The sequence below is a fragment of the Thunnus maccoyii genome, chromosome 9 (assembly GCF_910596095.1).
Source record: "Thunnus maccoyii chromosome 9, fThuMac1.1, whole genome shotgun sequence".
NCBI classification, from domain to species: Eukaryota; Metazoa; Chordata; class Actinopteri; order Scombriformes; family Scombridae; genus Thunnus; species Thunnus maccoyii.
Genome location: NC_056541.1, coordinates 12108317 through 12133293, shown reverse-complemented (window position 1 = coordinate 12133293; position 24977 = coordinate 12108317). Strand labels below are relative to the sequence as shown.

The following is a 24977-nucleotide window of genomic DNA, read 5'->3' as shown; positions in this document are numbered from 1 at the left end:
GTTTGTGTGTTTTGGGGGGTTGGGTGGGGACTTTCATAGCGGTGAACATTATGCAACATATATTTATTTCCATACTTTGGTAGAGCCACACTGACATTTTGGTCACCAAGCTGCTCAGACCTGATTGATGGTTTCAGTCCCTGTGAGAGCTGCAGCCTCTTTGTGTGGGAAGGGTGTGGCTGTCCTATTACTGCCTGCTGCACACTGGGCAATGCTTAAGGTTTTGGCAGTAAAAGATTTAATAACAGGGGAATCAGGTTTTATTCTTCCTCGCTGAGATGCTTTCATATGATAATCCAGACAGAGCGGAGAGAGAGAGAGAGAGAGAGGCTGCGCCCCGCCCTTCTTCTGTTGTGGCACAAAAGTGGCCGCTCTCCTCTCACCCTGCGCTCATACAAACACCCGGAGTGTGCCTCCTACTATCCGTTATCACAGACCAGGCTCCGTGATCGCTTCAGTTCACTCGCTGTCAGGTGAAATTGCCAAATCCCACGCTGCAGGATACGGATACACCTTTTCGTCCGCCCCTTCTTGCTTCCGGTTTGCTTTGCTCTCTTACGTACTATTGTCGTGATACAGAGTTACCATGGTTACAAATAACAGATATTGGATATAGAAAATCCCAACTTCCTTGACAGTCCCAGTATCCGCCCACTGTCAACAGAGAGATCCGCCAGAGTCTCCGGACGCATCAGAGATCACCTGCATCCAGGAAAGCGCACCAGGCAGCGGCGGTCCATGTGTTGCGCGCTCCAGTCGACTTGAAAAAAAAAATTGCAAGCCCAACCACTTTAAGATAAAGCTCACGACATTTTAAAAGCTCAGCGTTGATTTGAGTGTGTGTGTTTTCTAGTAACAATGCAGGGAAAAGGCACATTTATTAGCCCGTTTCACAGACCGCGCTGTCTGGCGGCAGCGGCGCCGGCGGGGAAAGCGAAATTAACTCACCCGGGAAAGGCGATCCTGGCAGGTAAGTTCATCACATTTGGTCTTGCGGAAAAGTCAGAGTTGGTCATAATGTCACTGTGTATACGAGGAAGAGTGGTATGGTGTCACAGCTGGATAAAGCGGTAAATACTTTGTCTTTGCTTGTTTCTGGTGCGCATCGGAGCGAATAAGTGTCATAAATACTGGACAGATAGTATTAAGACAAAACCTTTAAAAAACATAAAGCTTCCTGTTTTCACATTATAATGAGGGAGATACTCTTAGGTCCAGTCTTTAGCCTGCAATTTAAGGAAATGTTGAAATCCCATATTGTGTCCACAAACAGGCTAAGAATATTTGAATATTGTTTATATATATATCATTTTGAAACACCACGAATAAAACACTTTGCCATGTAGACTACTTTAATCCAAAACATAAAAAACAAGATTGCTGTAGAAGAGAGTAAGTTCTGTTTGCTTTGTGTTTATTATTGTTTAAATGTTGCTGCAAGGATCAAGCCTAATTAGAGCCTTTCTCTTTCAAATGACACATTTCACTTCATGCTTCTGAGAGACTGGGATTTGTGGAGCTGTGTGAGCTGCAATTTCAGTTTCTAAACATAGACATTGAGCTGGTAAAACTAGATTTTAGAGTTCTGTCATTTTCCATCAACTACTGCCACTTACCCTTAAACTACGTTGACCCCTGTGACCCTTGAAGCAAAAAGGAAAAGGCCTTCAGAGCTCAGTGTTTAAGAAGAGGAAAGCAGTTTTGTTCTTCTTCTGTGCCTCTGTTTTTGTCATGGTTGGGATCTTTAGCTGCTGCACTGATGTGATTTTATCTAATCTAAAGATCACCTCTTAGTGCACTTCACATAATGCTATTAGAGCAGAGTGATGCATGCAGCAGGGTAGAGGACACTGAAGACATTCACAGAAAGGTCTCAGCTAATGTGTGATGGTGAGCAGAACACAAACAACACCTTTAATGTCGAGGCTCAAAGTTCATTTTAACCTCGGATGCAGCTGCTGAGAAGACAGTCTCAGTACAAGATCAGTTTAGTAGCTTTTATAAAGCTTTTTGTCATATCACATGATCCTCGTCAGCCCAGTTCTCATGGAATTGTAGACGTTCAAATTTCCAGTTTTCATCCAGGGTTTCTTGTACATGTTGGCTTAAAATTTCCATGACGACCGGGCAAAATCCATCTGTTGATGATGTGATTGAAAGCTCCTGAACAGCTGCTAAATGGACTTTGATTGTTCTCTCAAACTGTAATGTTGTTCTGTTAGTTTGTGGTTGTGGTTCTGCTCTCTGATACCATGACAGTATTTGTCAGCTTTAGTTAGACTTAAGTTTGATCTTCAACCCACCCAAAAAAAACCAATTTATTCTTGATATAAATCATTGCCTTGATGCTGTGCACAGCAATGGTTTGGTATTTTTATTTGATGAATGACAGAAACAGTAGAACAGATTGATTAATTGATTGACTATTTCAGTCATGCTTGTTTGAGCCATTTCTGTGATTCATGGGTTTATCCCCGCTGAGGTTCAGAAACTCCCACCTTCCTCTGCTGCTGCTCGACCCTCTCATGTGTTTTGATGATCGGGGGGCAGCAGCTCCAGTTGATTTGAGAGGCTCTTGGAGGTGCTCTTGTATTGAGGCAACATGCTGAGATTTGGCAGCATGCTGTTGATTTCAGCCTTGTGCTCTGGCAACAGTTTCATGCTGAATATTTCATCGTTCTGGATGGATTCCTTTTGATTGAAGATTGAAAATGAACTTTTTGTGCGGATGCCAAATGAAGGGATCTAATAAGCGTTTACATGAAGAAAACCAGGTTGTTATGTTATTTAATGTCAATTAAGGCCGCAGCTAACGAATAATTTCATTCTCGATGAATCTGCTGTGGATTATTTTCTCGATTAGTCATTTGGTTTTTAAAAAGTCAGAAAATGGTGAAAAATATCGATGGCTGTTTCCCAAATCCCAACTTAAAATTTCATGTTTTGTCCCGGCCAACAGTCCAAAACCCAAAGATATTCAGTTTATTATCATAGAGGACTAAAGAAACCAGAAAATATTCACATTTATGAAGCAGGAACCAAAGAGTTTCATAGTTTTTCTTACTTTTCTTTCTTAAAAATTACTTGAAACAATTATGGCTGTAGGTGTGTGTGTGTGTGTGTGGGGGGGGGGGGGGGGGGGGGGGGTACATACTGTACATTTATTGCCAAACTGAGAACTATTATTACATACATATTATTACAGGAGAAACGCTGGTTCAGTAATCATTCAGTACGTACAGTAAACACTCAGTAAACAGTCAGACCTAGCAGCCTCAATTAGGTTGGGCGAGTTCAAACTTGTGTATTCAAAACACCCCCGTTTTCACACGTAATTTGTTTGTCTGTCCCTCCCGCCTCAGGAAATAATGGATAAATCCTTGAAGGCTACTGATGCAGCACTTTTCTTCTTCTGAAAGCAACACAGAGATTATTCGACCAATGAGAATTTAGTTGGACGAGAGCATATCGACCAACTAATCGACCAGTCGACCAGGAGACTACAGCCCTAAAAACAATTAATCGATTCCATCAAAATAGTTGGCGATTAATTTCCTGTTAATGAACTAATCATTGCCACTCTAATGTTAATGATTTACATAGCGACTAACATCAGTGGCTTAACCCCTTTTGATATAATGAAAGTGAGATCAGGGTCACATGGTATGGAGTAAAAACAACATACACAATACAATAATGACAAAACACTGGCAGGAATGAAGTGCAACAAAAATAACTTGAACAAAGGTAAAACATTCTTTAAAAAGGCATCTAGTTTGCATATAACTGTTGGCTTATCTGACTGTAATAACAAAATTAATTCAAACATTGATGGACAGTTTAAACAGTACTTCAACAACTAGTTTTCCCTTTTATTCATTCATACATTCAAACTAAATGTACTTGTCTCATTCATTTCAATGGTTACAGAACCTTACAGCACATTTCATACACATGGAAATTCAAAGTGCTTTATATAATTCAATTAATTTAGATTTGAAAGCAATCTGTCTACCTGTGTCCATGTGAAGTTACAATAATGAATATAGAGGGAAAAAAACAAACAACTTATAATAATCTGTTACTTCTGTTTTCATACAATTAGTGATTTTCCAATTTAAGTTTAGTTTAAATCTAACATAAAGATCACACACTGACATGGTTTGAATTGTATCAAAAGCATAAAAAATGGATCATAAAGTTGGAAAAGTGTTTAGAGCTCATGATTTTATGGCGAGTAGAGTGAATAGAAAAAAAATCTCCTCTCCTGAGTCATGTCGTCCTATCAGCTGCTGAGAACTGGAAACCTTCCCATGGCGAGACCTTTCCCCTCCCCCATCAGCTGCCGGCAGCCTGATTGACTGGATTCGGCCCCGTGTTGCTCCCTGTTCACCCCACTGTGTGGTTGAGCTCGTCTCAGGCCTGTCTGTCCAGTTTTGCAACAGCGGAGCGATTGCATCCTCTCTGTCTCTGACTCTCCTCCAGGCCTCACTGACAAGGAAGCATTGATTTCTCACTGTCTTTCAGAGGTTTGGAAATGAAAGCTTGTGTCAGTGTGTGTAGTCTGACGAAAGGACATGTTTCAGAGCTTTGCTGGGATGACTCAGCGATAGATAAACTGCCTCATTGACCTGAGTCAAAAACCACGGCTGATACTTTACAGTGTCAGGATGAAAAAAAATCTTCTCACTCAGCTGTGGCAGATCATAAATCCAACTGACACCCCTCCCAGTGCTTTGACATGCTAATGTTACTTCAGATTTATCTGTTATGGTTAGCGGTATGTCTATGTGGAGGCAGAGAATCACTTGTACATGCCCGAAGGCTCTAAGTAGACAAAGCAAGAAGTAGAAGGTCAAAGCTTAATGCATTAGAGAGCCCACATAGACAGTGTTTGGGGAGGAGGGGTGCACATTGCACAATTCTAAAGCTTTTAGAGGTCTGTGAGCTCTTTTTGCTCCCATTGGTCAACTCAAGTCTTCTCTCAGCAGCCACTGGTGATGACTGAAGTTGAGACACGGAAAGAGGTCGAGTTTTTTCTGTGTGAGGCCTGAGGGGGAGAGAGCTGGATAAATGGGTCCTGATTCACTGGCTGTTGTGCATTCATGCACTGTTGTAGCTTTCATTTACAACCCGTCTGCTCAGGAGGGTGCACGGTCAGGGATGGAGAGCAAGAGAAAGTTTCTTTTATATCTCGATTTCCTGAATTTCCACTGAGACAAGGGTTGTTTTATGCCACTTCTTCTGCTCTCTTTGCCTCCTTTTCCCTCCCTCCGTCACTCTCTCGCTCCAGCCTCAGGGCAGCCAGTGAGGTCTTCTGAGTGGCTGTCTCCTCTCAGGCTCAGAGGGCTCGTCAAAAATGAGCGCTTACTCCCTGTTTCCTTGCGTCACAAGCGACGCACATAGTCCACTCCCCTCCGCTGTTCTGCTGCTCCCAGACCCCGAGTACCAGGAGGCGAGATAATAAATCACAGTACAGTCCTCTGTTCACCCCCGAGCCATCCCCACCTTAACAGCTTGTCAACTAGATGTTGCTTTCATAGACACACAAACACCTAGCAATGTAGAAATGAGTGTGGAAATTTATAATATAGGACGGATACCTCAGTATTACGTTTTTTTTAGAGGTTGATAAATGATCCAAAGCGGTGGTTTTTCATATTTTATCTCAGTAATTATAAATGACATAATATTAAACAACCCTTTTCTAAAGCATTCTGTCTTTAGATTGATCGTCTACCTTCCAGTCAGCCTTTGTTTTCCCTTCATTTAACGGTTTGCAGAGACTTGAAACTTGCCTGGTGATGGGTGATCCATCACAGTGAACAATTTGCTGCCAACATCTTTTGTCAAAGTTATGTAATCACAGTGTGGTAATCCATTTTCAAGCAAGTGCTTTACTGGTACATTCAAATACACTCCAACGTCCACAATGAGAAAGGTGGTTTCCAAAAGACCCTGAAAATCAATTTTCTTAGGAGCGACAGGGTTGTTTTACTCTCTACCAACTCCTGAGGGAAATATCCGGCTCTTTAGCTGCTAAATGCTCCACTATGTTCACTAGCTAGTCGCTAACTTTGTCTGCTTGCTGTCCGGTGTTGGCTAGGTAGTGTACGATGGCTTTTTAGAAAATGACACTACAAGAGCAGTGAGAGTGAGCCAAAACAATAAAGTCGTGGGCCGTAAAACCAAAACAATAAGCTGAAAGATGCTACAAAGCTGCGTAGAGCTGAGGGCGACAGTGGAGTGGAGTGATAATTCTCTGTGGGTTCATCAATACCAGCAACCCCTATCTCAAGTAGTCATGTGATAGTATGGTTTTCAGGGTGTTATATTTGACAGGAAACTGTCAAATCTAACACAATCTATGGTTGTTTATTCTTTGTTTTAGGGTTTGAAATTTTGACAGCTGTTGCTTATGAATGCAGATCAATGCTTAACATGCTTAAATCTATGCTTAAAGATGCTTAAAAAGCAGACTGAATATGTATATATATATATATATATATATATATATATATATATATATATATATATGTATATGTATATATATACTGTATGTTGGGTTACAAGCTTGTTTTGCCTCTCCAAGTTAATTTTGTAGTAAAAAGAACCCTCAGTGAATCCAGGTAGGTAATCAAATGTAGTTATGTAAATTTAAAGAAACCTACTTGTTTGGCCCTTGAAGTGAGTGTGATCAGGCTTGTCTACAACTGTACACACTGTCAAAACAACTTGAATGTAGTTGTCTTGTTCATGTAAATCTTTGTATAATCTGCATGCTACAGGCTTATAAGCAGTTAAAGCAGTTCCCATGTAAAATTAATCAACATCCCTCCTGTAATTAAGCATCAGTGTAGCATTGGGGACTGTTGTTCAGGACAGAGGAAGCGTAAAAGGCCAGACGTCAGATGAATAATTCTTTTCATCTTTTGCGTGAGGAAAACAGAAATATTACAAGTCTATTAATAGGACACCTCGTGTTTGAAGTACATCAGTCCTCCGGCTATGTTTGGACTGGAGATATGGACGTAATAACATCTTTCCCTCAAATTATCCCCCCATCCTCATCCCTCCAGAGAATATAAAGTGAGATAATACTCTAAATAAAGAACATCTGGATGAATAATAGATTCTGCTGCAAAACTGCTTATTAATTTTCACATGCACACAAGCATACACACATGGATACACATTGCTGACTGTTTTGGGTTTTATTGTTTGAGTTGAACTTAGCCAAAAATGGCAGCACTGCAAATTAAAAGTGGGTCTACAGCAGCAGTGCTTAAAATTATAGTCATCTACTCTACAAGGCAGCAAGCCGAACCGTCGACTATGCTGCCAGACAAAAAAAATAATATTTTAAAGGAAATGTAGCTTCAAATATGTTAAGAAACCGTTACATTCACGGGCCGTGCTAGAGTGGCAGTTCTATTTAAAAAAGGAAGTTTCTTAGTGGAACAGATGTGTTGGGTGCTCATTAGAGTTACTGAAGCAGGCAGGACAAGATTTCAGAAACTGGTCCTCCCTGTCAGCTGGCTGTCTGCTTGCTCACCTGGCCTCCTCTGTGCCTCTGTATTGGAGAACGAGTGGCTGTACATTTGTGCATCTTACATTCATGCATGTGTGTGAATGTGCACATACAGTATTCACTATATGTCCAAAAGTATATGAACACCAGAGCTGAAATCATTGATCTATAATTGTCATAAATGCCACATGTTGCATAGTTCCACCTGCTCAGTTGTGATGATTAGCTGCTTTTCTTTGTCATATGTGTAGGGCTGCAACTAATGATTATATTCATTATTGATTAATCTGTCCACTATTTTCTCTGGTCCCCAAACGTCTTGTTTTGTCCCAACTAACAGTCCACAGCCCAAAGATATTTAGTTTGCTATCATAGAAGACTAAAGAAACCAGAAAATATTCACATTTAAGAAGCTGGAACCAGAGATTTTTTGTAATTTTTCTAAAGAAATGACGCAAAATAATGAATTGATTGGCAAAGTAGTTGGCAAATATGTTTCTGTGACTGATCATTGCAACTCTACTTATGTGATGTAAACTGAATATCTTTGGGTTTTGGACTTTTGGATGAACAAAACAAGCAATTTGAGGATGCCTCCTTGGGCTTTAGTCTCAACATTTGATAGACCAAATAAATTAATTGATTCATTGAGTAAATAATCGGCAGACCAATTGATGATGAATCAAAATAATTTTTAGTTGCAGCACTAGTCCACACACTTTAGGTCTGGGGCTGTTTTTCATGGCTTGGGTAAGATCCCTTAGTTCTAATTTAAGGAAATCTTGATGCTATTGCAGAGAATTATATTTTTGACTATAGTATGTTTCCATCTTTGTGGCAAAAGTTTAGAAAGCACTCTCTCTTGTTTCAACACAACTAGGCGCCTGTGCACAAAGCCAGGTTAAGACATGGTTTTTCCATTTTGGCATTAAGGAACTTGATCTCAACCCCATCCAACAGCTTTTGCATGAACCTGAACGCAGACTGCAAGCTAGGCTGTATCATCCAACATCAACCAGAACTCACCAAGGCTGGGGGGCAAATCCCTGCAGCTAGGTGTCTACAGACTTTTGGCCCTGCATTGTATAAACTGTGGGGTAGCAGCATGAGCTGGGGCCCAGCTGTGAAGTCTAAAGTGAGTCAATTAAATTATAAATTTACTTTTTATGGCCAGAGAGTCAGTGTGGTACCTTTTACACAGTCCATCAATTTTTGCATTCTGTGTCTGATTTATTAAACTGCTGTTCAGCTTGTGGAAGTTTCATGTTTGTAAGGAAGCAGCTTTGTGTCAGGCACTACACTGTTTTTCACTCTGAGTATTGCTCCAGTGCCGTTTCCATTTCTTTTCCGTGTAATAGTAAGTGTCAGCGATCTATGTGGATGCATTGATTTTATGACACAGAGTGGAGAAGAGTAGTTGGATGATGAGGAGGGAGGAAGGAAGGTGCTGCTGAGAGAAAAAATAAGAACAGAAGTGGAGAGCAAGCCTGTGAAGATAAAGATTAATGGCCATTTTGCTCATGTAACCCACGTTTGGCAGCTCTACTGGAGTCATTTAAGTTGTCACCTGTAAATGTTTGAGCGGATATGTGTGTGTGTGTGTGTGTACTGCTGCAAAATGGACTAGAAGACAAACAAGCTTCATTTCCTTCACAGGCACTGTGTGTCTGATGAGGATTGATCATGTGTGCTGTGTTTGTATCTGTTACTGACTTGCTGCATCTGAGTGGCTGCTGGTTGGTTTTCACGGGCAGCTTCGTCTTGGCTGAAAACAGATGAATGAGGTTAATTGTTTCTTCTTCTCCCAAGACACACTGACCCACTGAGCCCGGATCATCACGGTTAGAACAGAGCGTTTGTAAAGCTCATGTGATTTCTGTTACGTCTCAGGAGGCCACGTTTACTCACTACTTCACCAGGATTACAGGAATTACAGCTTACATGCCTGGCACTTAAACTCTGTGCGTGTGATCACATGAACGTCATGATTCAGCTTAGTTACTGTTTACTACGTGTGCTTATCAGGTGAATCCAATTAACGAAAAAGTACTCAATGAATAGTCAATGAAAAACTCAAAATCATGTTTGACACAGTGGATAAAATTAGTATGAATAAATATAATGCTTAGTTGGACCAAAATACAATAAAACTTTCAGAGAATATACATTCTCAGGTATTTAATTTACAATAGATTTACATGTAAAAGTTGTAAACCACAACATTTCGATATTAGAAATCTCGTACAATGCAATGATATCGAAAGACAATAAATTAGTATATTAAGTTGTGGTGCAGCCTTAAGTAAAAGAAATGTTCCCTTATCGATTTCCTTTATTAAATCACCTCTACTCACAGCAAAGGAGATTTAAGTGGAGAGAAGCAGATGATTCAGAGGCTTTTTGGGCTTTGAGACGCAACTCAAAATCAGAAAGACGTTCCTAATGTTTTGTACATTAAAGGGGACATAACATGCTTTTTGTGATTTTCTGTCTTTTATATACTGTCATAATGTCAGATGTTAAACATGGTCAATGTTCCAAAACTTGAGGTTAACGTATGTAAAAATGCTCCCTCTGACTGTTAAAAGTTACCCATTCTTACCAGTCGACATTGACCACTCGCATATTTTGGAATCAGATTTCGGCTCAAACACGTAAAGATGTATTTCAGAAGTTGAGATTTTGAGTAAAGGAGAAAAAGATATGAAATCCTACGATTATTGTTTGTTTATGTAGCCTCCGGAGCCGCTGGAAGTCTGCCGAGGGGCAGCGTCTGGAAACTAACCAATCACAACAGAGTTGGTTCATTGGGAGAGGGGCCTTAAAGAGACTGGAGGTAAAACAGCCTGTTTCAGACAGAGGCTGAACTGAGGGGCTGCATAAAGGAGAAGTATAAGATAAATAAAGAGTTTTTTATAAACTGTAAATCATGCAAAGGTATTCCAGTGGAGCCCCAGAATAAAAGTATAGACCTGGAAATGTGCATGCTATGTCCCCTTTAAGTATGTATGGAACTTTTTGGTATTTCACTGGCTAATTTTAAGTCGTCCAACATATACCATGGGTTAAATATATGATTATATCTCAAGTAGAGACCCTGCTTCTAGGTGCCGCAGTGATAAAGCTTGTGTTGGCAGCAGTGACACGAGGAGAGCCACACTGAGAAAACAAGAGCTTAATGACACATGTGCATGTTTATAAGAGAAACACTGCTTTACTGGGGCTGTAGAGTAGAAATGATTTAGACTTTTAGTCTGAATACACTGCATAAAACATCTCCTTACAGGTGATAAGACTCATATGTAGCCTTCAAGACTTATTTTTCTTTAAGTAAAATAAAAATTCTGCCGGTTTTCTTCAATGCAGCTTTCCTTATATTGTGATTTTTCTAAAAAAATCAGAGTCAATATCTTGAAATAAGACACAAGATAAGTTAGATCTCTACACAAAATTCTGAAACTAGTTGATCTGAAAAAGAAACAGGTGAAATAACCTTATTTCGATGTTTAACTGTACTCCACTGAAACAGCTCTCCTGAAGGTCTCAAATGACATTTTAATGGCTGCAGAGACTGTTCTGTTCTAGTACTATTGGACCTTAGCACAGCGTTCGATGCTGTGGACCATCACATTCTGATCCACAGGCTAAATCACTTGGTGGGCATCTCTGGGACTTCATTGGAGTGGTTCTCCTCATACCTCACAGATAGATCTTTGTCAGTCTGTGTAGGTGAATTCAAGTCGGACACTGCAGCTTTGTCATGTGGTGTCCCCCAGGGATCAGTCTTGGGACACATTCTATTCTCCATATATATGCTGCCACTAGGACAAATCATCAGCAGTTTCAAGAACATCTCCTACCATATGTACGCTGATGACATCCAGTTGTACTTTTCATTTAAACCTAATGAGCTTCACAAACTCTCTGTACTTAACAACTGTTTAAACGTAATTAGGAATTGGATGGCAAACAATTTTCTGCAGTTAAATGCAGACAAAACTGAAGACCTGATCTTTGGCCCTGACAATCTTCAGTCAGCAATCAGGCAGAACCTTGGTGCCTTATCTTCATCCTCCCAGTCTTGCCTGCGCAATCTTGGTGTCATTTTCGACCAATCCATGAGTTTTGAAGTGCATGTTAAGACGCTAACTAAATCATATTTCTTTCACCTGAGAAACATAGCCAAACTCCGGTCTGTGGTATCAAGAAATGAAATGGAGATGTTAATACATGCTTTTATCTCATCACGTTTGGACTACTGTAACTGTAATTTTGGTGCTCACCTATAGAGCCCTACATGGCCAGGCTCCACAGTACATTAGTGACCTTCTGCACCCCTACACCACTAGTCGAGCTCTTAGATCCTCCACCCAGGGCTTTCTAAGTGTACCTCGTACACATTTTAAGGGGGATCATGCCTTCCAGTCGGCAGCCCCTAAGCTTTGGAACACTCTTCCAACAAGCTTAAGGTCCTTGGATAATGTAGACTCCTTTAAAAAGCAGCTAAAAACCCATTTGTTCAGACAGGCATTTGGGTAGTATGTGCTATTTTATCTTAGCTTGTCCATTTTATCTGCTCTACTTGTGTATTTTATCTGGTGTCTTTGCTTTTCTTTATTCTGATTTTATTTTATTTTATTTTTATTTCACTTCATTTTATTTTATTTTATTTTATTTCTTTGACTGTGAAGCACTTTGTAACTGGTGTTTGTGAAAGGTGCTATATAAATAAACTTTGCTTGCTTGCTTGCTTATGCCTTGTGAATGATTTGAAGGAGGCTTTATCACATCAATTCTACACAGTGGGGTTTTAAGATGGACATTTTTCACATTACACATTGGAAACATTTTTAAATGAAACTTTTGCATCTGAGCTTAAAGTGTGGCAATAACTGTATTTGCTTCAATAACTATATAGTAACATCTAATCACAGCTGGTAATTCCCAGAAATAGAAAAAAATCACAACCACTTTCTGTTGAAACCACTTGTCCTTGGGCCAGTGTGAGATGAAAGAAAGGCATTTCAATTTTTGACTCCCCGTTTGTTGGTCTGTTGTGGTCTTTTGGTAGTTTCATTTCGGGTTCCTTGACTTGGCACAAATGTACATAATGTGCAGTAAAATGTTCCTCATAATTATCCAGAAGAATTACTTTAGATTTTAGGAATTTCTTTTGTCTCTTCATGGGAGTGTGTGTGTGTGTGTGTGTGTGTGCTTGTGTCTATTACCACATGATGTGTGAGCACAGTGTGCCTGTGTGTGTGTCATTGAGTTAATGGAGGGTCTTGGGTAATGGAGCCCCTCCCTGCAGGCTGTGCAGTTAATTTAATTAATGTCAGCCTTCTCCGCATCCTCCAGCCTTCCCTTGTGACTCATCTGTATTGTCCGTTAGCTTTGCTTTTGGACACTCGTCCTCATCTACTCAACTCATCAACTGTAGCTGGTTTCAGGCCAAACCCTGCAGCAGCCACTCACACCTTCATTCACTGATTTTCCCACTGTATATTTTACTTTGTACAATCATACACTAAACGCATGGTTTAGAAATTAGCCCCACATTTGACAGGTAACAAAATTTCCTCACACAACCTTCTCTTGTGATGACTGTTCGTTCCTCAGACAGCACAGTCGCTGTGTAGTTTAGCTGTGGCAGCATTTGATTCATCTTCGCGCAGCTCGTTACTCTTCCTCCCTCGGCAGCAGTGCTTTTAATGTTTATGGAGGGAAAGCCATTTGTGGAGTCACTGTAATGATCCATGACGTAATGGCACCACCTTGTAATTCATAAGGGGATGTGGCACTGACTCAATCTTGGTAAGGCTGCAGCCAGGCAGATATGGTATGCCTGGCTGTTTAGTCAGTAAGTCAACAAAGCTGCCTGACCATTGTGACATTTTTTTCATTCTTTACTGCTCACTTTTTGATAAGTTCCAGTTTCATCTATGCACATTTTTATGTTCTTTATATTAAACTAAATCTGCTCTGATTTCTGTGTTTCCAGGTGGAATTGCAGGTGGCATAGAGATCTGCATCACCTTCCCCACAGAGTATGTCAAGACACAGTTACAGCTGGATGAGAAGGCCAACCCGCCCAAATACAGAGGAATAGGTGAGTATGATGCGTGTGTGAGAGAATATTTTTGATAGTGCTCCCTTATATTGAGAAAAGTTAACCCTGACTCAAATTTGAATGAAACTGAGGTAATAATTCACATTAAATATAAGTGAAATATTAGTTAAACCAACATGTTTCCATTCATCTGACTGATAGTAAAGTCAAGGCAAACCAATTTACCAGAGTTGGGAGAGCTGTTTATATAAACTGCAGTAGGTCTTTTCCTTATTTTAGATGTGATCACGTACAAGAGTTAACATGCTTTGTGAGATCTGTCCTTTTTTAATAAAGAGCAGTTATCAGTTAAGTGTTCTGACAGAGGACAAAAAGAAGATTGAGACTTTATTATGGATAATAAATTGAAATCAGACAGTGTGTTTCGTGTGTACTCCATGCACGAGAATCCATTTTGCCTGTTGTTGTGGTTTCTTCTTGTTGTTTTGCACTTTAATATGATGCAGCTGACACGCAAATGCAAGTAGGATTCAAGTATCTACATGACACATCTACTTTACTACATGACACACCCACTAGGTTAGGTTTATACATTAGCAGTGAGATGATTAGGGTTAGGGGCAGGAGGGTGTGTTGTGTAACATGCTGTTTCGGTGACAATATCAGGCAGGGTGTGTCGTGTCGTGTCCTGTAGTAAAGCGGGTGTGTCTTGTAGATCTGCAAGACTGCGGCTTGACCCTTCTCCATAAAAGAGTACATACTTCCGCTTACACAGAGGTTGTCAATTGAGTAGGCGGCCCTTCAGTGTGGCTCAGGACACAGTTGCGTACACACTGCCAAAAGAATGTGGCCATACAGTATGCGGCCCAGACCACCTCTGAATTTCTTTAAAACTAACTGTATAACAACAATAGGATTGTGGAAACTCTGGAAACATTGTTGAAAACAATGGACCCCTGCCTCAGGATGCTATAATGTAAACTCATACAAACTATACATTTTTGCTGACTCCATTTAGTTTTGGTATTTGTCTTCCACCACCAAATTAATTGAATTCAAATAAGAGATAACAGTAACACTTCACTAAGTCCCCCTATTTAGTATATAAACATAACACACTATAATGTAGTTATGAGCAGATGTAAGGATATTTAAAATGTTTATTAATGTACAGTATATGCCAACAATTAAATAATTGTCATTAATTATCTGTCTGCATCTATCTATCTATCTATCTATCTATCTATCTATCTATCTATCTATCTATCTATCTATCTATCTATCTATCTATTTCTCTCTGTCTCTGTCTATCTATTCGTCATCCTGTCTCTTTGCCTCTCTCAGGAGCTCATTATCTAATTACCCATCATCCCAAGGTACATTGGGGATTCTGGCAGGCTGTCACTGTGCTTGTTTATATGACATAGTACAGACCAGTGCACACATGCACACTCACCATCCATGCATACCAGTGTGCACAAACACAAACACAGATTCTAATAAAGTTGGCTGCAGCTCTGAGGATTGGATATCATGCTAATGAGCACTCAAGACAGCTGTTGCTTTTTCTGCTCAGTTGTGCATTTGGCTGGCGAGCAGAACATAAATTACTGGACTGATATTTCCAAGAGAAGAAGCAAGTTTAAAGGAATACCGAGGTTGGTACCAAGGTAATATCAAGGTTTGGGGGGCCCATTAAGTGATGAGAAACTAGACTTAAATAGCATCCGCATCTCCCTCGATATGTGGTTTTAGTTTTTATCCACGTAAACATTTACATCAGCAGTTTTCTGTAACTGGCAGTGCACCAGAAATAAAGGACAGATGTTTCAGGTGTCTGTGCTCTCATCACATTTAAAAATAGCAGGTGTATTACCTTCAAAACAGGGCAGAAAACAGCTGCACTACATTCACCATCCTGTTGTAAAGACAGATGCTACTATAGCAGCTGTGATCTTCTTTATGTAAAGGGTCAGTTAACTCAAATCACAAAAACATATCTTCTCATTTACCTCTAGTTTTATTTAGCCATGCAGATAGTTTTGGTTTTACTTAGCCAGGTTTTTAGATATTACTGTAGTGTGTGGGAGTTTCACTGTCATCCCTTCACAATGGGGAAGAATTGAGTTTTGTTTGTTTCTTTTAAGAAAAACAGCAACATTTCTTTCCAGAAACAGTGTCCTGGTTACTGTGGATAATCCACAGACAATACTGTATACTGTATTGTCTGTTTCATTGAAACTCATTTCTACCAGAGAAATAATTCCTGAAAGTTTTCTACAGCACAGAGGTTTGCTTCTGAGAACATATCAGAACAACAACACACTGAAGCTTTACGGTAATGTGTGTGTCTGTGTGTCCTCTTCCAGGTGACTGTGTGAGACAGACGGTACAGGGTCATGGTGTCAAAGGACTGTACAGAGGACTGAGCTCGCTACTCTATGGATCTATACCCAAATCTGCAGTCAGGTATGTGACAAACTCTAAAAGAGTGTTAGAATAGAAAAAGTAGAAGTACAAGACTCAAGCAGAGGTAGTATTAGCAGGGATGTATCTACTTAGGTAAAAGTAAACTAACTGATTTGAAATGTAAAATTAACTTCAGTTACTTGCTACACTGTTAGAAATAAAAAATAGAAATTACTCAATAAAATGCATAAAAGTAGAACTCCTCTTTGTGATCCAGTTTTTGATAATTCTAGGTAGCTCTTCAGTATTTCTCCTTAACAGATCAGTTTTAGGTGATATGAGGTCTTACATCTGTCTGTAACCTTTGACCTTCAAACAAATAGTTACTGTTATTTGTACTTGCAGAGTAGAGCTGACATGAACTGAACACGCACATACACACGGTTATAAATTTCCCTTAAAATCCTGCTGCTTATCACTTAGCCAGTTTTTTTTTGCAATCTTTCCACATCTACCTTAGCATAAACATGCATACACATGTATAAACAAGTACATAACAAATGTATTTATATCTGTTGCTGTATAGCAAACATAATCTTACAGTAACATAGAATTATGTTCATGTTTGTGTAGACTCTAAACATAAATATACAAGATATTTCATTTTTAGTCATTTGGATTTCAGGAAACAACATAAAACTGTTAAATGTTTGAGTAACAACTGCAAGTAAATAAACAAACATTACAACTCGTTATAATATAGACTATATTTGTGTGCAGAAAAAAGCTGAAATAAAACGAACACTGTTAGCTTTTACCTGGAACCACTAACTCACAGACTCCAATTATGCTAGTCCATTACCCACAATGCACGGCATAAATGCCACACTGCAGTATAATTATGTTTTCTTTTACAGCAATGACATTTATCTACAGACAAGTGTGCACAGTGCAGTGCATGCACACACACACACACACACACACACACACATACACGCACACACATACACACACACTGCACAAATACTGCACAAAATGCTTTTTTTTGTCACCCTCTTTTGGTCTCCCTTTCTTTATCTCTTCTCTCCCTCTATCTTTCTTTCTTTGTGTGTGCATGTGTGCATGCGTGTGTGTGTGTGTGTGTGTGTGTGTGTGTGTGTGTGTGTGTGTGTGTGTGTGTGTGTATGTGTGTGAGTGTGAGATGCTGGAGGGTAGAGCCTGTCTGTACGAATGAGAGACAGGTCCAGCCAGGCGGAGCAAAGATGCCACTCAAACTCAGGCAGGGTCTCAATAGGAGTACAGAGAGGGAGACTTGTGTTGATACTCTGTCAATGGGCGTGTGTGCGTGTGTGTCTGTGTCTGTGTGTGTGTGTGTGTGTGTGTGTACATATGAGTTTGTCAGTCAGCTTTCAGCACTCTTTCCAGAGGGAGTCAGAGTGGTGTTGTTTCTACTCTAAGGCTGGTTTTCACTGAGAGGTTTTCACTGATGTTGTTATGTGACTACATTGTATTTAGAAATACATATAAATGACTACATTGTATTTAAAAATATAACCTTCTGTGGGAAGGTTGTAATCGTTGCAGCTTTAAATATGTTTTTGTTTCAGTTATTTAGGGCAGTGGTTCCATTTTTCAACTAACAAAGCTACTGTATATCTACCTGTCATTACAATTTGAATATGTTTATGAGTTACAAGATGTTCAACCAAATTATTATTTTAATTGAATACTTTCTAGAGGGCTGAAGAGGTAAACCTATTTAGTAATTCACAAGAAAATGTAAAATATTAGAGGCAAGTTTTGTGGAACAGAAATATGTTTTTTCTGCTTTCCTATCTTGTTAATCATCTCATGAACCAAAAGAAAGTGAAGAAAATAATAAAAAATGCAAACATGATGGAGAGATTAAAAGCCATTGAGAGGAGGGCAGTTAAATTAGATTTATAGAGAATACTTTGGCACTTTTCCACTGACCACCGCTTCCACTGAGCCAATTTTTCGATCCATTCTTTTCTTCCTCCCTATCTCTTCCTCCCCCTTCCTATCACTCCAACCCTCTTTCTCTCCCATCCCATTAACTGATTGCCTGCACACCATCACACGCCATGCAGTCTGCTGTTGGGTTGTCAGAGAGAAAGGAGAGGGATAGACAAGGAAGCCTTTGACCTTTTCCTCCCCTTAACCCTTCATCCACATCTATATCCCTCTCTCCTGTCTGCCTCCATTATTTCTTTTCTATTCCCTCTCCTTCACCTCCTCTTCTCATCAGCAGAGCTGACCTTGTAGAAAGACCCTTTAATGAAGATTGGGCAGCACTCTGCTGTCCAGAGTGACTCATCTCTGACTGTGGATGTCGGCCAAAGCATGAAGGGTCGTATTCTAAATGTTAAGTTTAGTCCACTTTAGTCCACTCCAAAATGTGAAGGGTGACTTATTAGAGTAAATTGGCAAAGGAGCAGGCCTGGCAGCAGGATATATGTATCTCTCCAGCAGCTTTTAATGAATAGCGTTTGTTTTAGAAGGTGAGTTATTAAGTGTGATGCCATCTCCTTAAAGTCTGAGCAAGCTTTAGGGAAGTACACATTCTCATTTTATAGGTTGTTTCTTCCTGCTTGACAGTGGGAGGCAGTTAATTGTGGGGAACCAGTCTTTCAAAAACAAATACCAAAAAAATCTGTGTGAGGAATGACGACAGGAGAACAGATGTGGAAGGTTAATGAGCAGAAGAAAATCTTGCGGTAGAAAGGCAGACAGAGAAGAAAACTCCACTCACATGAGCCGAGGGATAAGAAATGAATTCTGTTAGACCCATGAGGACGGCAGGTAGACGGTCTGGGCAGACTGAGAAAAGCCAGAGAGGAAAACAAAGCATTCATCAAGAGCAAGTGTCTGTCCTCCCCCGCCCCTTTTGCTAAATGTACCGGGCAACGTCCCCTCTTCAATTCAATTCCATCTATAAATAACCTTTCTTGCAAAGGACTCGCTGGCACAACATTTTCTGATTGCACTGATACACAAACCACACCTCTCTCTCTCTCTCTCTCTCTCTCGGGGCTGGCTGGCTTCCATGGCAGCTGTTGCTGGACACTCATTGGCTACTGAGACACGACAATTTATGGGTGCATCTTTAATGAGGACGCATGCAAGACAATACAATACAATAAAAGCCTTAAGCACATTGTGCACTTCCAGCAGTTTGTCAACAGTAAAAATCCGAGTTGGACAGAAGTTTTTTTGGCTTGAGATGAATACTGCTTTTATTTGTACTCAGTGAGACATGAAAAGGAAACTGGTCTTACATCTGCTTAAACATCCTCCTCACCTACCAGATTTCTGCTGATGAAGGGCAGCGCAGTTATGTTCTTATACGTGGCCCCTTTTTCATAAGCTATAGTTATAATAATCATAATACAAGCACCTCATTGTCTTCCCTTGCAATATTACCAATTATGTGTTTTTATTTTATTTATCTACTTTATGTAATGTCTTATGTGATTAAAACTGTGTTGATCAGATTGCAGAATGGTCTCAGCTTCATAGGAGAGAAATGCAGCTCCAAAAAAAAAGGAGCAAATCAGAAAATTTTTTGAAATGTCACTTCAGTGGAGGGATCTTCAGACAAAAAGACAGTAACTTTGAAAGATATTGAATTGATTTAATTAATTCGGACAACTGAAGCTTAATAGTAGCTTCAAATGACCTTCTAAATACATTTTTGTACAGAAGGAAGCTTGTGGATTTTTTCCCCCATCACTTACATTGAAAACACATTATGAAGGGATCTTCTAATGGTCAGTATGAACAGGAGGAATGATTGCAGCAAGAAAAACATATGTCAATGTCTGTTTGAGCACCTGACTGTTTTAGACTTGAAAAACTGTGAACCTATCCTTTAATTTCTGATCATTATTCACTCGACCTGCAGCGGTTTTGGACACTCCTCCATTAACTTTTCCCATAATTCCCTGCTGGTTTTGTTCTCCTTAGGTTTGGGGTGTTTGAGTTCCTCAGTAACCATGCAAAGGACGAGTCTGGTCGACTGGACAGCACCAGAGGCCTGCTGTGTGGGCTCGGAGCCGGGGTGATGGAAGCTGTTTTGGTGGTCTGTCCCATGGAAACTGTTAAGGTATGTTATAAACTGCACAGAATTGGATTAGTTTAGATTAGATTAGTTTGATTTTTAGTGTCATGCACACTTGGTGCCCAGCCAGCGCAAATATGCATGAAACATCTTCCCATCACACTTGTGAATTTGTGATCTTTTGTGTGATAAACATGGGCATTAAGAGGATACAATGCTGGTTTATATAAACCAGCATTATATAATTTGTTAATTTCTCGACACAAATGAAGATGTTTTTATATAAATAACTATTCTAAGCTAATAATAGAAAGTAAAACTGATTAAACCATATAAATCAGGTCTGGAAATCACAAACTAGCTGATGTCTATTGCACTTGCTGTCAATCATGCATCTGTCTTTTTAAAAATGTCAATTAAGATTCAATAATGTCTGCGCTGTTTTCACCATCCTGTATCTGCTTTTTTTTTTTAAAAAGTAAAACAACATTTCAATAATCATCCTGTTCCCTTTTTTGAAATCTCTCAAGGTTAAATTCATTCATGACCAGACTTCAGCAAACCCCAAATACAAAGGCTTCTACCACGGAGTCAGAGAAATCATCAGAGCACAAGGTAAAGACCAGCTTCAATTCATAGTTTACCTGACATCTACTGGTCAGACAGGGTAGTGCAGCTGAAAATAGTGTCAATAACTGTACCGTCAATACAGCAAGTTGTTTACTAAATGTGAAATATCCTTTGTCTTCCTGCTTGCACAGGTTTGAGAGGGACATATCAGGGTCTCACAGCCACCGTCCTCAAACAAGGATCCAACCAGGCTATTCGGTTCTTTGTGATGACATCTCTGAAGAACTGGTACAAAGGTCGGTGTGCATTAGGCTGTATGTGTTTGTCTGTCTATGATTATAAGAGATATTTGAAAAAACACTACTCAAAGGGGCTAGAAAATTAGTTTAGGTGCATGTTAGAAGCGATTTGTGTTTAAAGATTTAGTGAATTAAATCTTTTAGAGTCCCGAGTGACCCAAGTGACTGAGTATAGTCACTAGTATCTGGTTGTCTGGATCGATTCTTTCCTTTAGATCTCATGTTCAAAGAATATGCCAAAGAGTTAGGTTTAATTGAACTAATTTTATATTTATTAGAAACTCAATAAGCACAGAAACAGGCATGACATATATGTATGCTATGATCATTCCACATTTCACATATTGTCGTATATTATTGTCACATATAGGCGAACAAATCTACACTGAAACCACTTGAAATTTTATATAAACCTGCTCTTAACATTTTGGGCCAGACATCCAACAGCTTCCACAGCTGACAAATTTAAAATAAACATAAACTCCTGAGGTATGAAAACTTAGTAAAATATGTTAATCTTTGTCTTGTTTATAAGATTTTACATAAAACTGCCTCTCCTCCACTTCAGGTATTTATTATGCAAAGAACAAGCATTCAGGTTACCAGAGGTACCATAAGAAGAGAATTCATCATTTCTATTCAAAGAAGCACTTTCAGTCAGTCGGCATTTTCTGTGATGTGTATTCGTTATGTTTCTGTTTGAATTTTACAAGATGTCATTTTATTATAATTTTAGCTTAGGTTTTCTTTAACTGACACATTTACAGTTCTTTTTTTCTGTTTATTAATGAGCAGTGTCCCTGTCAAATAAATAAATACAATAAAATAAGACTCTCATGGGAAGCAGAAGCCCTTCTGAGAAAATATAGATTACACATACAGATAGATATAGGTATATTGATACATAGTGTTTAATTGGGACACAGTATGTTAGACACATTTATTATCTGAGGTCTAAAGAGTTTGCAAATTGCCTGCAGGATTTCACCAGCTACTCACCCTGTGACTGTTCATACATGTTACTGTTGCTGAGTCTTCTGTTTTGTCCTTTCACCAGGTGATAACCCCAATAAAGCGATTAATCCTTTGGTGACTGGAGCCTTTGGAGCCATAGCAGGAGCAGCCAGTGTGTTTGGAAACACCCCACTAGATGTCATCAAGACAAGGATGCAGGTACATACATCAAAGTGCAGGTTCACCGTTGGTGTTCTTTTTTGTGTTTTCTTGCTGGTGTCCTGACGTTGTCACAACATACTGACATTGATTAGGAATAACAACGTTTTCCTTTTTCTTTCTGAAGGGTCTGGAGGCACATAAATATAAAAGCACGCTGGACTGTGCTGTTAAGATCCTGAGATACGAAGGCTTGGCAGCGTGAGTAAACCTTCACTTTGTTTAGTTTGGTTTGGTTTATAGTGTTGGTTTGAGAGCAGACATTTTATCATGGTGATCCTCCACTGTGTTCTCAGTTATGCTCTAAACACTTATTGGCCTTGGTTAATCCTTAGAATTAATGCAGACATATGCAAAACAAAAAGGGAACATGAATTAAATGTAAATGTTTACCTTCAGTAAACCTATTTAATATTTGGTCCAATGTATTTATTCATCCATTTTGAGTATAATGTTTTGTATTTTTTAAGATGTTTCAATGTCTTGATCTGGCTATGTTTTACTTGACTGCCACTGCGTCTGGTTAGGCGTCAATAAATGTAACTTCTTCTAAACGCCGACATTCATTCGCACTCTCTGTCCATCTCTAGTTTCTATAAGGGAACAGTTCCTCGGCTGGGCCGTGTGTGTCTGGATGTGGCCATAGTTTTCATCATCTATGAGGAGGTGGTGAAGGTCTTGAATGTAGTCTGGAAGACGGAATGAACAGCTGGACGTACATAGAGAGTGGCGGCTTCCTGCTTCCCTTGCTTCAGACACAGATCTGAGTTTAGTAGACCTCTTATCATAAGGGGGGTGAGACAAGAAGCTGAACTTAGATCGGTGTCAAATGCTAACAAGGAAGTCAAAGATGCTCATAGACAGGAGCCGCGGAGAAGAAAAGAGGCTCAGTGTTGCCCACATCTGGAGAGTTGGGGTAAATATAGAGCTTGCTGCTCAGCACTGACAAACCTGACAAGACCAAGGGTCAATTTTACAAAGTGGGATTAAAAACGCCAAATAACAGAGGAAAATGGGCTGCATCCTAGAGATACTGATGTCTGTATTGAAACTAAACCTGAATATTGGTTCAAATATGTTCAAACTTATTGTTGACTGCTGGTAAATAGCATTTTTGCAGATATTTCAGAGCCTTTTTTCAATTTATCTGGTTCATTTTCTTTGTAAACCTACTTTGTAAAAATGGCCCCATTCAGTGAAGGGTATTATTTGTTGTCATTCACAGCTGTTTTACTGATGTATGCAGGTGTCATATTGGATTTTCTTGAGTTAGTGTTGCTCTCTGTTTCTTCTTTTAAAGCCAGAGGAGCCAGACTGCAGCAGTTTGCAGTTTACAGTCATATAAACTGCAGTAACCTCCATAACTAAGCCTTTAATAGAATGATTTTACATTTATAATATGCTGATTATTTTTATACAATGTAGATTCTAATTTAACTTACTATCAGGGTTATAGTTTTATTGTAAAGTATAGAATATTTTATTCCCGTGCCAAATGCCAAACTTATTAAACTATGAAAGTGTATTCAGAGTAAGAACATGCAAAAGTAGCATAATGATATTAACAAGAGAGGATTATTATTATTCATATTGTGACCTATTTTATCAATGTATTTATTTAAAATTGAATGTTAAATATCTAGATGGTTGAGAGACAGTGTGCTGTAAACTTGTGCCACTTGTGTCAAGATTGTTTTATATTTTCTGTTATCAGGTCTGGTATAAAGGTGTTTTTAAGATGTTTAGAAAAAAAATACTTAATTGCTGTATTTCACTGTGAGTCTAAATGACCCAACAACACTGAGTCATACAGACAAAGTAAAACTCAGACCTCTCTTCCCCTCCAATGGAAGCAGTGCAGTTATATCCTAACATTGATGATTATTTGTCTTCTGTTTACATTATAATTAGTTATCAATCTATGTGATTCTCTCTTCTACTTACATTCCCTACACAATCTGTTGAACATCCATTTCCAGTGCCATGTGTCATTCAGGGTTTGTTTTTACTTAAGATTTTCTCACTCATGTGCCTTTAACTCATCTGTGATTGACCGCTTAACCTGTTTAACTCTTAATCATATTACTGGTAATTTGAGATTTCTGAGGTCCAATCATGTTGTTTGTTATAAAATAATGTATAAGAAGTTCTTCCTTGCATCACCAATAGTGACATTTAAACAGTCATATGTATCACTGTAATGATTGTATTCAAGTAATGATGGATTTTAGTTTCTTATTTCTGTTAGAAATGATGTTCATCGTTATTTTGTATTTCTCTGTTTAGCCAAACATTTAACAATATGTACCCTATACTGCCACATACTGTAGCCAATTGCAAGTCAATGTATTTCCGAGGCTGTGCGTATATGGGTGTGTGTTTGTGTGTATGTGGGTCTTTATGAAGCTTGTGCAATAAACACCGCCCCCCCTCCCTTTTGTCCATGCTTAATGTAAAGGCTTTTGTTGTAGGGGGAATTCAAAACTCATTAAAACAAGCATCTGAAAACTGGAAAGCATGCAGACTGGCTGTTGTTTTTTATCCTCGCTCTCGTTTCGTCTGTTGTTCTGCCCTTTTGGTTACAACAGATCATGTTGGGACAAACCATGGGGGGCAGGTAGGAGAGGAACTGAACAGGGGACTCATTGTTCCAGTCTTGGCTGATGATCATGTTGGGTGATTCAACTATCCATCTCACTCTCTCTTTCTATGACTCTCTGTTTTTTAGTCTCTTTTGCAGTCGCTCACACACACTTCAAAAACAAAGAAATTTGACATCAAGTAGTTTCAGATTTCAATTGATTTTTTCATGACCTGTGAAGCTATTTTGTTTATTCCCACTTG

General features: G+C 39.3%; 1 protein-coding gene across 2 annotated transcripts; it reads left to right on the top strand.

The window, feature by feature from the left end:
* Positions 1–329: 329 nt before the first annotated feature.
* On the top strand, positions 330–24648 carry si:dkey-178e17.1 (tricarboxylate transport protein B, mitochondrial). Of its 2 annotated transcripts, XR_006098166.1 has the most exons (10): positions 330–970; positions 13533–13640; positions 15971–16070; positions 19998–20136; positions 20622–20706; positions 20853–20957; positions 22018–22133; positions 22261–22334; positions 22724–23049; positions 23434–24648. XR_006098166.1 is itself a non-coding variant. In XM_042421542.1 (9 exons), the coding sequence occupies exons 1-9, from the start codon at positions 859–861 to the stop codon at positions 22836–22838; spliced, it is 954 nt and encodes a 317-aa protein (XP_042277476.1). In that variant the 5' UTR covers positions 330–858; the 3' UTR covers positions 22839–24648. The 2 variants fall into 2 exon arrangements, 1 of the variants encoding a protein (XP_042277476.1); XM_042421542.1 differs by having other exon boundaries at positions 22724–24648.
* Positions 24649–24977: the final 329 nt, after the last annotated feature.

Bases quoted from the DNA above. Each gene is read 5' to 3' on its own strand.
- si:dkey-178e17.1 (XM_042421542.1), top strand. From the start codon at position 859: ATGCAGGGAAAAGGCACATTTATTAGCCCGTTTCACAGACCGCGCTGT. The intron at 971-13,532 runs GTAAGTTCATCA...CTGTGTTTCCAG, and splicing joins GGGAAAGGCGATCCTGGCAG to GTGGAATTGCAGGTGGCATA. The intron at 20,707-20,852 runs GTAAAGACCAGC...CTGCTTGCACAG, and splicing joins AGAAATCATCAGAGCACAAG to GTTTGAGAGGGACATATCAG.